Below are 12277 nucleotides of genomic sequence, written 5' to 3'. Positions count from 1 at the left end.
GAGCACATGCTTACCATGGACTCTTGAAGAGGGATGACCTGACTGTTGAAGATCTTCCGAAGTGTATTAGCTTGATACTTGATAGAAATCTGTACAGGTCCTTTAGTCTGACAAACCAGACCCAAATCATAAGGTTACTAAAAGACACATAAAGCTCATACTTTTATTAAATATATAAGACAAGGATTTTTCAGCACCTCCATTGAGTGTGTACATGTAATGAATGTATCGGCTACATTACAGTTCTGCACGTTAACGCCTGGATGGTGTGTCACAATGCTTGTCTATGTGGATTGTGGGAACACACACACACAACACGCACACACAGCGCCTGTCAAGTGTAAATTACACCGCAGACTTGTCTATTCGCACATCATACCCGTCAGTGTCATGCAGAATAAATGGAAGGCTTGTGCTCACGTCTTCACGGCAAACGTAATACAGATTAAAAATACAAAAGCCTCACCTCAGCTGTGTATACTGACGCAGAACTAAGGTGTGGAACGTAACCTGAGAGCAGAACTAAACTAACAGACAGTTTACTCAAATGACCAGGGTTAGAACTTCTTTGAAAGGAAAATGGAACCCACCAGCTTGTCAGCTTGGGAATCAAGGTCGTTGGCGAATGTCTGCAAGTTGACACGAGTCACTTCTTTACTGAGCTGTAAACAGTCAAGATAAAATAGAAGGAAATCTTAGATGCAATTAAAACCGCATTATATTTGGTACAATCTTATTTTTTTTCCTTTTTACGAGAACATCACATGTATTTCATCCATAGTTTCCAAAAACAGCTAAACTGCATATTTAAGACTTTGTTTGTGCAGAATAACAGAACACGGTTAGGAGAGTAAAACCTCCTTTTATTTCTCTATATAATCCCCTGATACACTAATGCACTTAATCCGGAGTTTCACTAGTACTTGGAAACCATCAAGGTCGAAAGTTTTCTCAGCATTCCAGAGCCATAAGCGAACTGCCTGCTTCACGGCTTAAACACTGGCCTCCCAGGAACTCCAAGAATGGCCCAAACATGTAAAAATAGCATGAAGCGAGTATGGGTTTCATTTGTTTTATAGCGGCTAAGAGTCTCATCACCGTACTGTGCTTGAAGTATTCTGTAAATGTCAATCCGATTCATGCTTTCACTCACAAAATATTTCATCACAAGTCCTGGTTTGACTTGAACACCCTTCGCCAAACTTTTGACTGGTGTATAAACCATTATTTGAATAAAGTGCATCATGTGGGCCCATTCTCATACCAAACCTTTTTACATACAGATGTTTTACAATTACACGTGAAACTCTACAGTACTGTACCTCCTCCATATACGCTGCAAAGTTGATTTCGTCAATGCCAGTCTCTGTGAAGTTGATGAGGTTCTGTCTGCCCTCTGGGTTCAGCAGGACGATCGTATTCAGGTCCACCTTCAGGGCATCAAACTTCGTAGACACATCCTTAGTGTACTAGACAAAGAAAAGGAAAGAAACACAGCAGTGATTTGAGATATGGCACCTGAGTGATAGGAAACAGATGCTGGTGCTCCTGGAACAGGGCTGCTTTGTGTTCTCAGGTCTGCTTTATGGAGGAACCGAGAACAGCACAGTTAGGTTACTGTTTTCCAGACTCTCTACTCCCTCACTCGGCTCATCGGCTAATTTCCGACCTCTCGTTGATGAATGAGGCTTGTTAGAGCCGGGGGAAAGGACAACGAGACTGGGGTGTAAACTCTCTGCTGGTACATGCATCTGAAAATACGGATCAGGACATGATCTGAGCATAAAGGGATATAAAGTTTTCTTGACGCAATAAAGGTGCTGGAGAATTGAGGGTTTACAATGAACATAGCATATTTTTTCGAACTCTGGCAAGCAACATGAGCATGGTTACAAGTAAAGACTCTGAATTACAGGAAATTAATCCAAACAAGGGTTTTTTACATAAATTGTATAAATTATATAATCGTATAAATTAATTATATTGTATTATTATTATTATTTATTCAAAACAACATCTCTTACTTTTTTTTTATCCATTTTTGTTACTTTTAATGTTGTGCAATCTTAACAAAACAAGACGAAGCGCCATCCGAACCCCTTACTATTTAAATGCATATTTCACATATCTGTACTTTACTTAAATAAGTTAATTAAACGGCCCTTCTATGCGATACATAACCGCAGTAGTGTAGTATTGAAAGCAGGCCACCTGCTTACTGTCTACAGTGTATAAATAAAAGAAAGGTTTTGTCAGAACATTGGTCAAAACTCACTCTTTTACGAACTGCACGCTCATGCACCATTGGGGGTCGGCGCAACACACTCGGAGGACAGCGCTATCCGCTCCTTCCGCTTGCGCGAGCTGACAGGCTGTGGAGCCGTGATTAATGTGGGAGGTCATGTGATCTCAATGCCACGGAAGGAAGGTTGGGCCTAATTAGCATACTAAAAGTACAGGCTGCATAAAAACTATTTTTAAATATTATTTTTTTATAGATCGATGTGCCAGGCCAAGACAATAACAGTATCACTCATCATTAATATGAATATTCTTCTTGTTTATTGTGTACTTCTATAGTCTGAATCAATTTTTTACCTTTTAGCCATTTCTTCAAACTCTTTTCCCGTCAATGACAGGCACTTAAACTAGTTATGCATAGATGCGTGATTTGCCTTTCGTCTGTGAAACGTGAAACGCTTAATCATGTAGCAGGTGTTTAAAATTAAAAGCGGAGCTGGATGCAGACAGCGACGAAAACAGCATGTTCACAGTCGGGAAGAGCGCACACAGAGAGAAAGAGAGAGAGAGAGAGAGAGAGAGAGAAAGAGAGAGAGAGGGAGAGAGGCTACTGTGAGCAAATAAATTTGAAGGTTGTAGTTTTACTCAAGGAGAAATATAAGTGGAGGACTTTTACTTGACTTTAGTTTACCTAAAGTAACTCTACTTTTACTCAAGTAATATTTGTGTACTTTGCCCACGATAGACATTTCCCCGTCAACACACTCAGTCCTGGCTGACTTTACAGTATATAGTTGTAAAAGAGCTGAGAGTGCAAAAGAGTTGTCAGAGATTTTTTTGCAACTCCCGCTCCATTCTCACCCTGAAGAAGACAGACTCATTTGGTTTCTCTTCTGGTTCTTCAGAAATCTAAATCTATAACATTGTAGCTTTACAGGAATTTGTATGTAAAGTCGAATGTTAAATCAACTATACAAAATGAAATGTAATTGAAGTGACGTTTGGCACTCATCCACTGCGGTGCCAGAGACTCCCTGCTCTGCAGCAGCTCACACACCTGATCATTAATTATTCAGCTGTTTCCTGAGATGGACCAGGTCCACCATTAAACTGTGCAGGACAGTGTGTTCCCCGTACTGGAGCTGTGAAACCTCACTTTCGTGACATAAAATTGCCCTGAAAACAAGCTGTTTCCATTTAACGCAAGCGGGACATCTCCATGGATGTCTATTCTTTATAAAAGATATTATTATATTTATTAGCCTACATTATTAGAGTGTTAAAAGGACCATATGCACAAGCTGGCATTTAACAGTCTCTCAAGTGATGCCTGCTTTTAAGCAAAGAGCTCATTTGCATCGCTTTGCGCCAAGTACATCCTCATTAACGCCAGAAAACGCTGCAAGCTTGCCAACTGGCTGTGTGGGACTTAAACACATCATCAGAAACTTTAATTATGAACTTTGGGGCTCTGCGAGATTAGTAATTGATTAAAAACAGCCCACGTTTTATGACGGCAAGACAGAACTGGAAGCAAATCTTAATCAGTGATGATGATTTAGGCTTGGCCACTGGTGTGTTTGTCTTTTACATCCCCAAAGTGAGGTGTGAAAACATTCTGAATTAATCACTATACATTAAACATTCACTGTCTATGTTAAGTGTGTGTCCTTAAACAGCTGCTGTATACATCGGATACGCAAGGACAAGCAAAAACTACCTGCACTCTGGCTGTGGGATTTATTTTTAGTAGATTTCAGATAAGCCACAAGGCTTCAGTTCTTCAGTTCAGTGACTGGGGGAGACAGCAACCCTGAACAGAAACTGAAATTTTTAATATAACCAGAGTGTTGATCATTTTGGACTCACCCTGTTACATGCCATAGTTTTTGGAGAGATTCGCACGTCATAAAACGACCTACATGCTTTACATTTCGGCCTTATCCAGAGCGACTTACATTTTTATCTCATTATACATCGGTTTTAGAGTTAAGAACCTTGCTCCACTTGGTGGTCGTGGGATTTAAGACTGGGACCTTCTAAACAGGCAAAACACCTACCACTGAGCGGATGGACTTTATTATTATTTCAAACATTAGGTAATTCTAACTCATAGTAGCTCTCATAAGAGCAAGTGAGTCGACTCACCGAGCTGGTGTTGAGCAGGGCTGAGATGTTGAACAGTCTATCCAGACGCAGGGCAGAATAAATCCCACGGTTCTCCTTACAGGTACTGGGACACACAGAGAAAGAAAAGCAAAATGATTCGAATAGAATATTTAAACAACATCTGCGCATACAAAAATAGAAAACGTCAGAAAACGTCTTTAAACTGATAGAAGTAAATGCAAATGTAAGTAAATTGGTTCTTTGCCGCCCTCTGCTGTACGACAGGAGTGTGTACATGCACAAAGCTTCACTACGTTAACGTCAGAAGTGAATTAGCCCATACCATAATACTTCAGTTCTTTTCAACAGGCAGTAGTCTCTAAATGTTTTTTTTTTTTTTTTTTTTTACAGATATGATACTGTAAGTCAAATAAAATGTTAAAATACGATCAGTTCAATTCAATTCAGGTTTACTTGTACACGGCTTTTAGCTACTGACATTGCTACATAGCAGCTTTACAAAAATCGAAGTTCAGAATATAAATCCATACATCTACGAACCTCTGCTGTCCAACTGGGGACCGTGGACACCAGTGGTGATTACTATTGCATTTATTCCTATTTTACAACCTTGGTAGGACCTTCAGTTATCATTCATACACGCATTCATATTCTACTCTACGGCCAGTTAACCTAATCGGCACGTCTTTTGACTTTAGGAGGAAACCGGAGTACCCGGAGGAAACCCACCAAGCACGGGGAGAACACAAGACACACGGCTCTGTGTGCAAACTCCATGCACGCAGAGCCGAGGCAGAAATGAAACCCTGGAGGTGCAAGGTGACAGTGCTGACTACCGAACCACCATGTTCAGAATATAACTAAAGTATCATTTCTTAGATCTATCAGTTTATCCCCATTGAGCAAGCTGAAGGCAACGTAATGTCCTTTAGATGACATGACAAAGAAATCAACTGGTCTCTGGTGGAAAAGTACAAAACCACACATTTCCAATCGATCCATCCATTCATTCATTATCTATACTGCTTATCCTGCTTATGTATGGGCTTGGATCCTATCCCAGGGCACAAAAGGCGCTATATTCTGGATGGGGTATCCTGGAAGCATACTCGCACAACCAATCCTACGCTATGGGCAACCCACCAAGCATGGGGAGTAAACATGCAAACTCCACACAACACACACACACAGACTGGAAGTCATGACGTGATGTTTGATGAGTGAACCACTAACCCTTTCGATTGATTCGAAAGAAATCAACTTAACACGATTTAAGGTAACAGTGGCTCTTTAGTCAGGAAGGATGTTCAAAGGATTAGAACAGGATTTTTACAAACACTACATTTCTTTTGTTGAAAATGCACGTGACCTGGGATTCACCTGTAAATGTTTTCCACGGTGAGATCCATTTCTGGATCGTTATACAGGTAGCCAGGGATGAAGTGCTTCCATGAAGGGTTCACCAGATTCGGAGCGTCCAACACCTAAACAGCAAACACTTCAACATCAGCACGTTCGACAGGTTAAACACAGTTTCCGATGTCATCGCTGAAAACATTTTTAATATCTGTTGTTGCATTTAATTGGCTGATTATCAGCTTTTTCTCAGTCTAACCCTGATGAAGGTGTGTTAACACACACCACGTTTCTGCAAAAATGCGTAAACAAGCTTAGAAAATAGGCAGTAGATGATATCCTAATATTGCCTCAAGTCTGAAAACTAACATTTTATCTTATGTTACCCCCTCATCATCACTGTCACAACCCCTTTTTTTTAATGGTAAATTCATTAAAAAAGTCATTTGGCGCAAATTATAAATGTCAAGATGTTCAATTTTGGGAAAGTGTCTCTTTTTCAGGAACCACTTTATCATTTAATCTGAATTGCATTGCAATATACAGTGCTGTGAAAAACTATGTGCCCCCTACATGTCCCTTAATTTCTTTGGCAAATTTGTCACACTTAAATTATTGAAATCATTAAACTAATTTAAATATTACACAACGATAACCTGAGTAAATACAAAATTAAGTTTTTAAATAATGAAATGATTTCATTTATTAAAAGGAAAAAAAAAACTGTCAAAACCTTCTTGGCCCTATGTGAAAAAGTAATTGCCCCCTAAACCTAACAACTGCAATCAAGCAGTTTTCACCGAGTCTTTCGGGATTGAACAGCGATTAACCACATTTTTTGGAAAGCCGTTACATTTACATTTAGGCGTTTGGCAGACGCTCTTATCCAGAGCGACTTACATTTTTATCTCATTACACATCTGAGCAGTTGAGGGTTAAGGGCCTTGCTCAAGGGGCCCAACAGTGGCAACTTGGCGGTTGTGGGGTTTGAACCTGGGATCTTCCGAACCCTTGTCCAATGCCTTAACCACTGAGCTACCCCTGGCCTTAGAGAGTTAAATTTCTCGTCTAAAATCAAGTCGACTACAAACCCCTGGACGCCAAATGCAGTAAATTTAAATGACAGGATGATCGATTGCTTAGTATTTTCACCCACAAAATACAAACATTGCTGCAAGTCTTAGAGAAGCAGCATTATAAAGTGTCAGAATGTAGAGGTTTGTGTTTTGTTTGTGTGTGCATGCAGTCTTGCCTTGAACAGCTCTCTGGAGTGTAAAGGTTCACACACCAGCTTCTCAACGTTCCCTCCTACGACAAACGTCGCGGTCACCACTCCCATGAGCACCCAGGAGAACATGAAGCTGAAGCCCACACCACTGAGATAAAAACAGAAAGTGTATGGAAGGATGAGGGGATTTTACGCTGTAGGTAACACCACACTATGGATAAATTTGTTTTGACTATATATATATATATATATACGATCAACGACATTCTCATGGTCCAATTTAAGGTAACACATGAACTCCATCATGGATGACTGCCAGCATTCAAAGCCAATGGGGACAGATGGATTAAACATGTTCCACAATCTTACATCAAAGGGAAACTGTCCCACTCACGCCATCAGCAGGTTCCCCCCAGTGTTGGACACGCAGCCGCGGGTCGTAGGAGAGGCGTGCCGGTCAAATCCCAGAATTCCACACAGAAGACCGAGGAAGTTGAAAGCTAAGATAAGCGCCACCATGCAGCACAGTGTGATACACCCAATCCACCTGCAGACAAGAGTATTGATTATTGGTCATTGCATTTGTTTGTTTGTATTCATAATTAAATATCAAATAAAAAGTTATAAAAAAAAGAAGACTCTCTCACTCATCGTTTATATCGAGTTTAGGGACTGGAACACGGGCGCTGGGTGTGCAAGGCGACAGTGCTAACCACTACACCACCGAGCCACCTCAATCCATTATAATTAAGGTTAAAAGAAGAATTTAAAGGAAGTAGGGTGATAACCATGAGAAATTATGTCAAGTCGCAAATGGTATGGTCTTTTTATAACTTAAAAAAAAAAAAATCAATTTAAATAATTACAGAAGGGAAGCATCTTATGTGATGTTAAAGTTTTGTACTTGCACCTTAAATTGTACTTGTACTATGCACCTTAAATACCTTAAGGTTTTTGGACATTTGTTTTATTTCATTTAATTAAAATTACTTAAAGTTAAGAAATTGTTATAACTTAAATATCTTTTACCTATAAAAGTCCATTTTGTCAATCTCTGGGTAAAGATCCTCGATTTGTGAGTGTGTGTGGCTAATGAAAACGGTGACGTTGTTGACCGTAGTCTGCACCGGAAACATCTTGGAGAATCTGGTGATGTTGTTGCCAATGACGTCCAACAAACTTCGAACTCCTGAAAAAGCAGGTCAGACATGAAGGTAAGTTCCCCAATATTACTTGGTAAAAGAGACCCAAATTATCTGTGATGGCGTGGGGGTGTTTACTTATAAACCTCACCTGCAGCTACGGTACTGGTCTGGTCTGTTACCATGGTCGGGGTGTCATTGAAGGCTACAGACCCCTGGAGGATGAGAAGAACACGCTTCAGAGAAAGAGTCAGTCCTCGACCATAAAAGCCTTAAACTCTGAATAATAAACTCACAATAACGAACTTGAGATATTGAACTCTAAACAATGAACTAAAAAAAATAATTTAGATCGACAAACTTGAAATAGGAAACTTAAATAACTAAAATAAACATTTACTTGGAATAATGAACTTACTATGAACTACACTATAATGAACTACACTACTGTAATTACTAAGTAACTGCATATCACTGCATTGTACATGCACTTTGCACAATGACAATAAAAGTGTAATAAACTCAGAATAGTCAATAATAATTAATAAACTCTAAAAAATTAACTTGGAACAATAAATTAAGAACAATAATATTTAATCAATAAACTCGGAACAATGAAGTTAAACAATAGAGATGGAACAAGGAACATGGAAAAATGAGCTTGGAATTATAATCTATAAAATGAACTCTAAATAATCAATTCGGAATATTGAACTCTTTATTTAAAATTTAGAACAGTTACCTTGGAGTAATAAACTCAAAATAATAAAGTCATAATGAAAAAAAAAACTTGAACAATAATCTTGGAATAATAATCTCTAAATAATAAACTCGTAACAATTAACAATTTGGAATAATTATAAATAAAATAATATATAATATTATATATAGAATAAATAATATTCTCTTAATAATAAACTGGAAATAATGAACTCAGAACCAACTTAAAATTAACTGGGAATAACAATCTTTAAATTATAATCTCAGCAAAGTCAAGAAAATGTCCTCCTGACTCATTAAAGTCAGGAAAATGAGCAGAATAATTATCAATCATCAATCAATTATAACTCTTAATATGAACTCTAAATAATAAACAAATTTACTAAATAAATTAGGATAATGAACTTTTATATATACGATTACAAGTATATGCAATTATATACTTTAAATTATAAACTTAAGGAACTCACTAAACTTCAAACTAATCTCTTTATATGTGGTTTCATTTTACTGTAAAGCTACAATGTTCATGTTATTATGTAAGTTATTTAATTGAGGAAATACTGAAATAAAAAAAAGCTTAAATATTTTTCAAATTATACCTGCTAAAATTGTTTCCCTAGATGACCTTTTTTCTCTATTTTTACTTAATACAGTACTAGTCTACAGTAGTTTCTTTTATTATTTGTTAAAATCAGAAATAAATTCACCCAAATTTGACTTAATAACAAACTAATACGTTTAGTTTAAATAATTTAATTTAAATATCAAACTAATACACAGCTGTAACAGATTAATTTGATCCAGTGCCTATAACTAGGTGTCTATGCATTATGTTGCATTATACGACCTGCCACAGTCAGGGAATGTGAGAAACCAGAGAGAAAAATGCTATTCGAGATTTTGAAAGCTTGTAATTACTGTAATTCCAATTTTTATTTTTAACAACATGAACATAACATCAAAACTCCAATATTATGATTATACTCAGGTACCTTGAAAACTATCTGGCTGAGGTTGGTCTTTAAAACGTCTTTCACTTTGGCCAACTGCCCCCTCACACCAGGGAGCTGAAACACACAGACAGCAGTTTATAAACAATTTAGGTCTTACGTTTGTAGTCAGGTCAAGACAATTCAACCTAAATATCAAGAATAGTTGTCTAACTTTTTGCAATGTCTATAAGTATTACATTTTACATCAACATTGTTTAATATCCTAATAATTGATGATCAGATGCTCTTGCATAGTTAAACTGAGGTTAACCCTAAACTTACCGATGAGTAGTTAGCACTGATCTCCAGTTGGCTGAGCGAGCTGAGGATGTTCACGCAGATGTTAACCATGTGGGACTGCGGGTCAGCACACAGCGGGTCGTCGAGAGCGTTCATGATATCCGCTCGCACCTTCCTTAGGTTAGACTGCAGCTGTGCCGTGCCCTGCTGTAGAACCCCCAACGACTGGTTCACGTTCTCCAGAGCTACTTTAGTATCCTTTATCACTGGCACACACACAGACACACACAAACATTCTCAATGTATGAAAGAAGTCTGATGACCCTATCTCAAAGGATGTGCCTGTCACAGTTATCTTTTGTGTTTCCAAAAGTGACCAAAGACAAAACATGAATGGTTTGTTCACATGACTGATTAAGATAGCATGGAAGAAGAATGTTCTACCTTTAGCCATGTCTTGTGCTTCATCCAGGGCAGGAAGCACTATTTTTCCGAGCCCATCATGTATCTTTCCCCCCAACAACTGACCTACATCTACACACACACACACACACACACACACACAATCAATTCACAAGCAATCAAAGCATGTATTGGACAAGACACTGCCACCCACATTGTATAACTCACTTTCTAGATCAAAGAGAACATGGTCCTTGGTGGTTCCATATTGAGACACGAGGTAATCGATTTGCTGGAAAAGAGATCATATAAACAATTTTACAACCTATAATTATAATAAACACAATTAAACTGGATTTTTAGATGTGCAACATTACTGTAACACAGCTCAATCCATTCATCAGTTAATTATTCACCATTTTCTGGTATGTCTGGTCATTCATCTGTCAAAGCTTTGCCCACCTACTCATCCACCATCCATTCATCCATCTGTCTGTCTATGCATCAGCTATTCCATCCATCCATTTATCCATCCATCAATCATCCGTCCATTTATCTTTGTCTATTCACTTAGTTGTCTGTGTATCAATCCATACATCAACCAATTATTCATCAATTCACCACCCATAAGAATTATTTTTGGGTGTAAACACAACAAAATACAGTACTATTTATCTTAATATAGTACAATAAAATTATAGCTGTACTTTAAACATTACCATGGTGGGGATCAGAGGTGGTACTATGCACCATCAGTGTATACCGTTATATACAATACTTTGGTGAATACCCTGGTACATATTGAGTACCACAGTGGTTACCAAAGCACAGCAGGTATCCAATATGGTATGTTCATACGTACTCTACCATATTATATATGCTACATATCTACATATTACACGCGCTAGCTCTACTGTTGTTTTTTTAACTAGAATGCCATAAAAAAGAATTTGCTGATGAATTTTTTTATGTGCATATTAAATGATTTAGATCATCAAACTAGTTTTTTTTATATAACCCGAGTAAATACAAAACGTAGTTTTTAAATGATGATAACATGTATTAATTGCGATAATTGGCATTAAGTCTTTCACATTGCTGCGGAAGAATTTTGAACCACTCTTCTTTGCAGAATTGTTTTAATTCAGCCACATTGGAGTGTTTTCGAGCATGAACGGCCTGTTTAAGGTCATGCCACAGCGTCTCAACCGGATTTAACTCCAGACCTTTGACTAGGTCACTCTAAAGCCTTAATTAAGTTTTTTTTAAGCCATTTACAGGTGGACTCGCTGGTCTGTTTTGAATCATTGTCCTGCTGCATCAGCCAGGTGCGCTTGAGCTTACGAACATTCTCCTGCAGGATTTTATAGTAGAGCACAGAGTTCATGGTTCCATCAATTATGGCACGTTGTCCAGGTCCTAAAGCTGCCCCAGACTATCACACTACCACCCCCATGTTTACTGTTGGTATGCAATTACATAGAGCCAGACAGGTTTGGACAGCTTTTTTCACTTAAAAAAATGAAATTATTATTTAAAAAGGGTGTTGTGCATTTTGTAATATTAAATTGTGATTATCTGTATCATTTAAGTGTGACAAATATTTAAAAAAATGGTTATGACAATATTTTTAAAATGCCACAATATTTGTACTATGTGCATTGCTTGTGAGCACATCATGTACAATGGCATATAGTACAGCCATGTTATGTCCATTGGTATGTACCATTCAATGTCCAATAATTAGCACCTGTATCTCCCATGGTAGATGAAATATGGTACAGTGTATTAAGTTTTATTAAGTTTGTATTAAGTATTAAGTT

At 37.8% G+C, this 12277-nt stretch overlaps 1 protein-coding gene across 11 annotated transcripts in view; it reads right to left on the bottom strand.

Moving 5' to 3' along the window:
• prom1a (prominin 1a) overlaps window positions 1-12277 on the bottom strand; it is a 67933-nt gene that overhangs the window by 13163 nt on the left and 42493 nt on the right. For all 11 annotated transcript variants that reach the window (XM_053505799.1, XM_053505802.1, XM_053505804.1 and 8 more), the window contains 13 exons: window positions 10683-10746; window positions 10497-10586; window positions 10095-10318; window positions 9813-9887; window positions 8249-8312; window positions 7985-8144; window positions 7350-7502; window positions 6980-7103; window positions 5752-5855; window positions 4390-4474; window positions 1323-1469; window positions 591-662; window positions 15-107 (listed from right to left, as the gene is read on the bottom strand). In XM_053505799.1, the coding sequence (XP_053361774.1) occupies window positions 15-107; window positions 591-662; window positions 1323-1469; window positions 4390-4474; window positions 5752-5855; window positions 6980-7103; window positions 7350-7502; window positions 7985-8144; window positions 8249-8312; window positions 9813-9887; window positions 10095-10318; window positions 10497-10586; window positions 10683-10746 (1455 nt within the window). The remainder of the gene's footprint in view (window positions 1-14; window positions 108-590; window positions 663-1322; window positions 1470-4389; window positions 4475-5751; window positions 5856-6979; window positions 7104-7349; window positions 7503-7984; window positions 8145-8248; window positions 8313-9812; window positions 9888-10094; window positions 10319-10496; window positions 10587-10682; window positions 10747-12277) is intronic.

The sequence above is a fragment of the Clarias gariepinus genome, chromosome 10 (assembly GCF_024256425.1).
Source record: "Clarias gariepinus isolate MV-2021 ecotype Netherlands chromosome 10, CGAR_prim_01v2, whole genome shotgun sequence".
NCBI classification, from domain to species: Eukaryota; Metazoa; Chordata; class Actinopteri; order Siluriformes; family Clariidae; genus Clarias; species Clarias gariepinus.
This window is presented reverse-complemented; position numbering and strand designations above follow the sequence as displayed.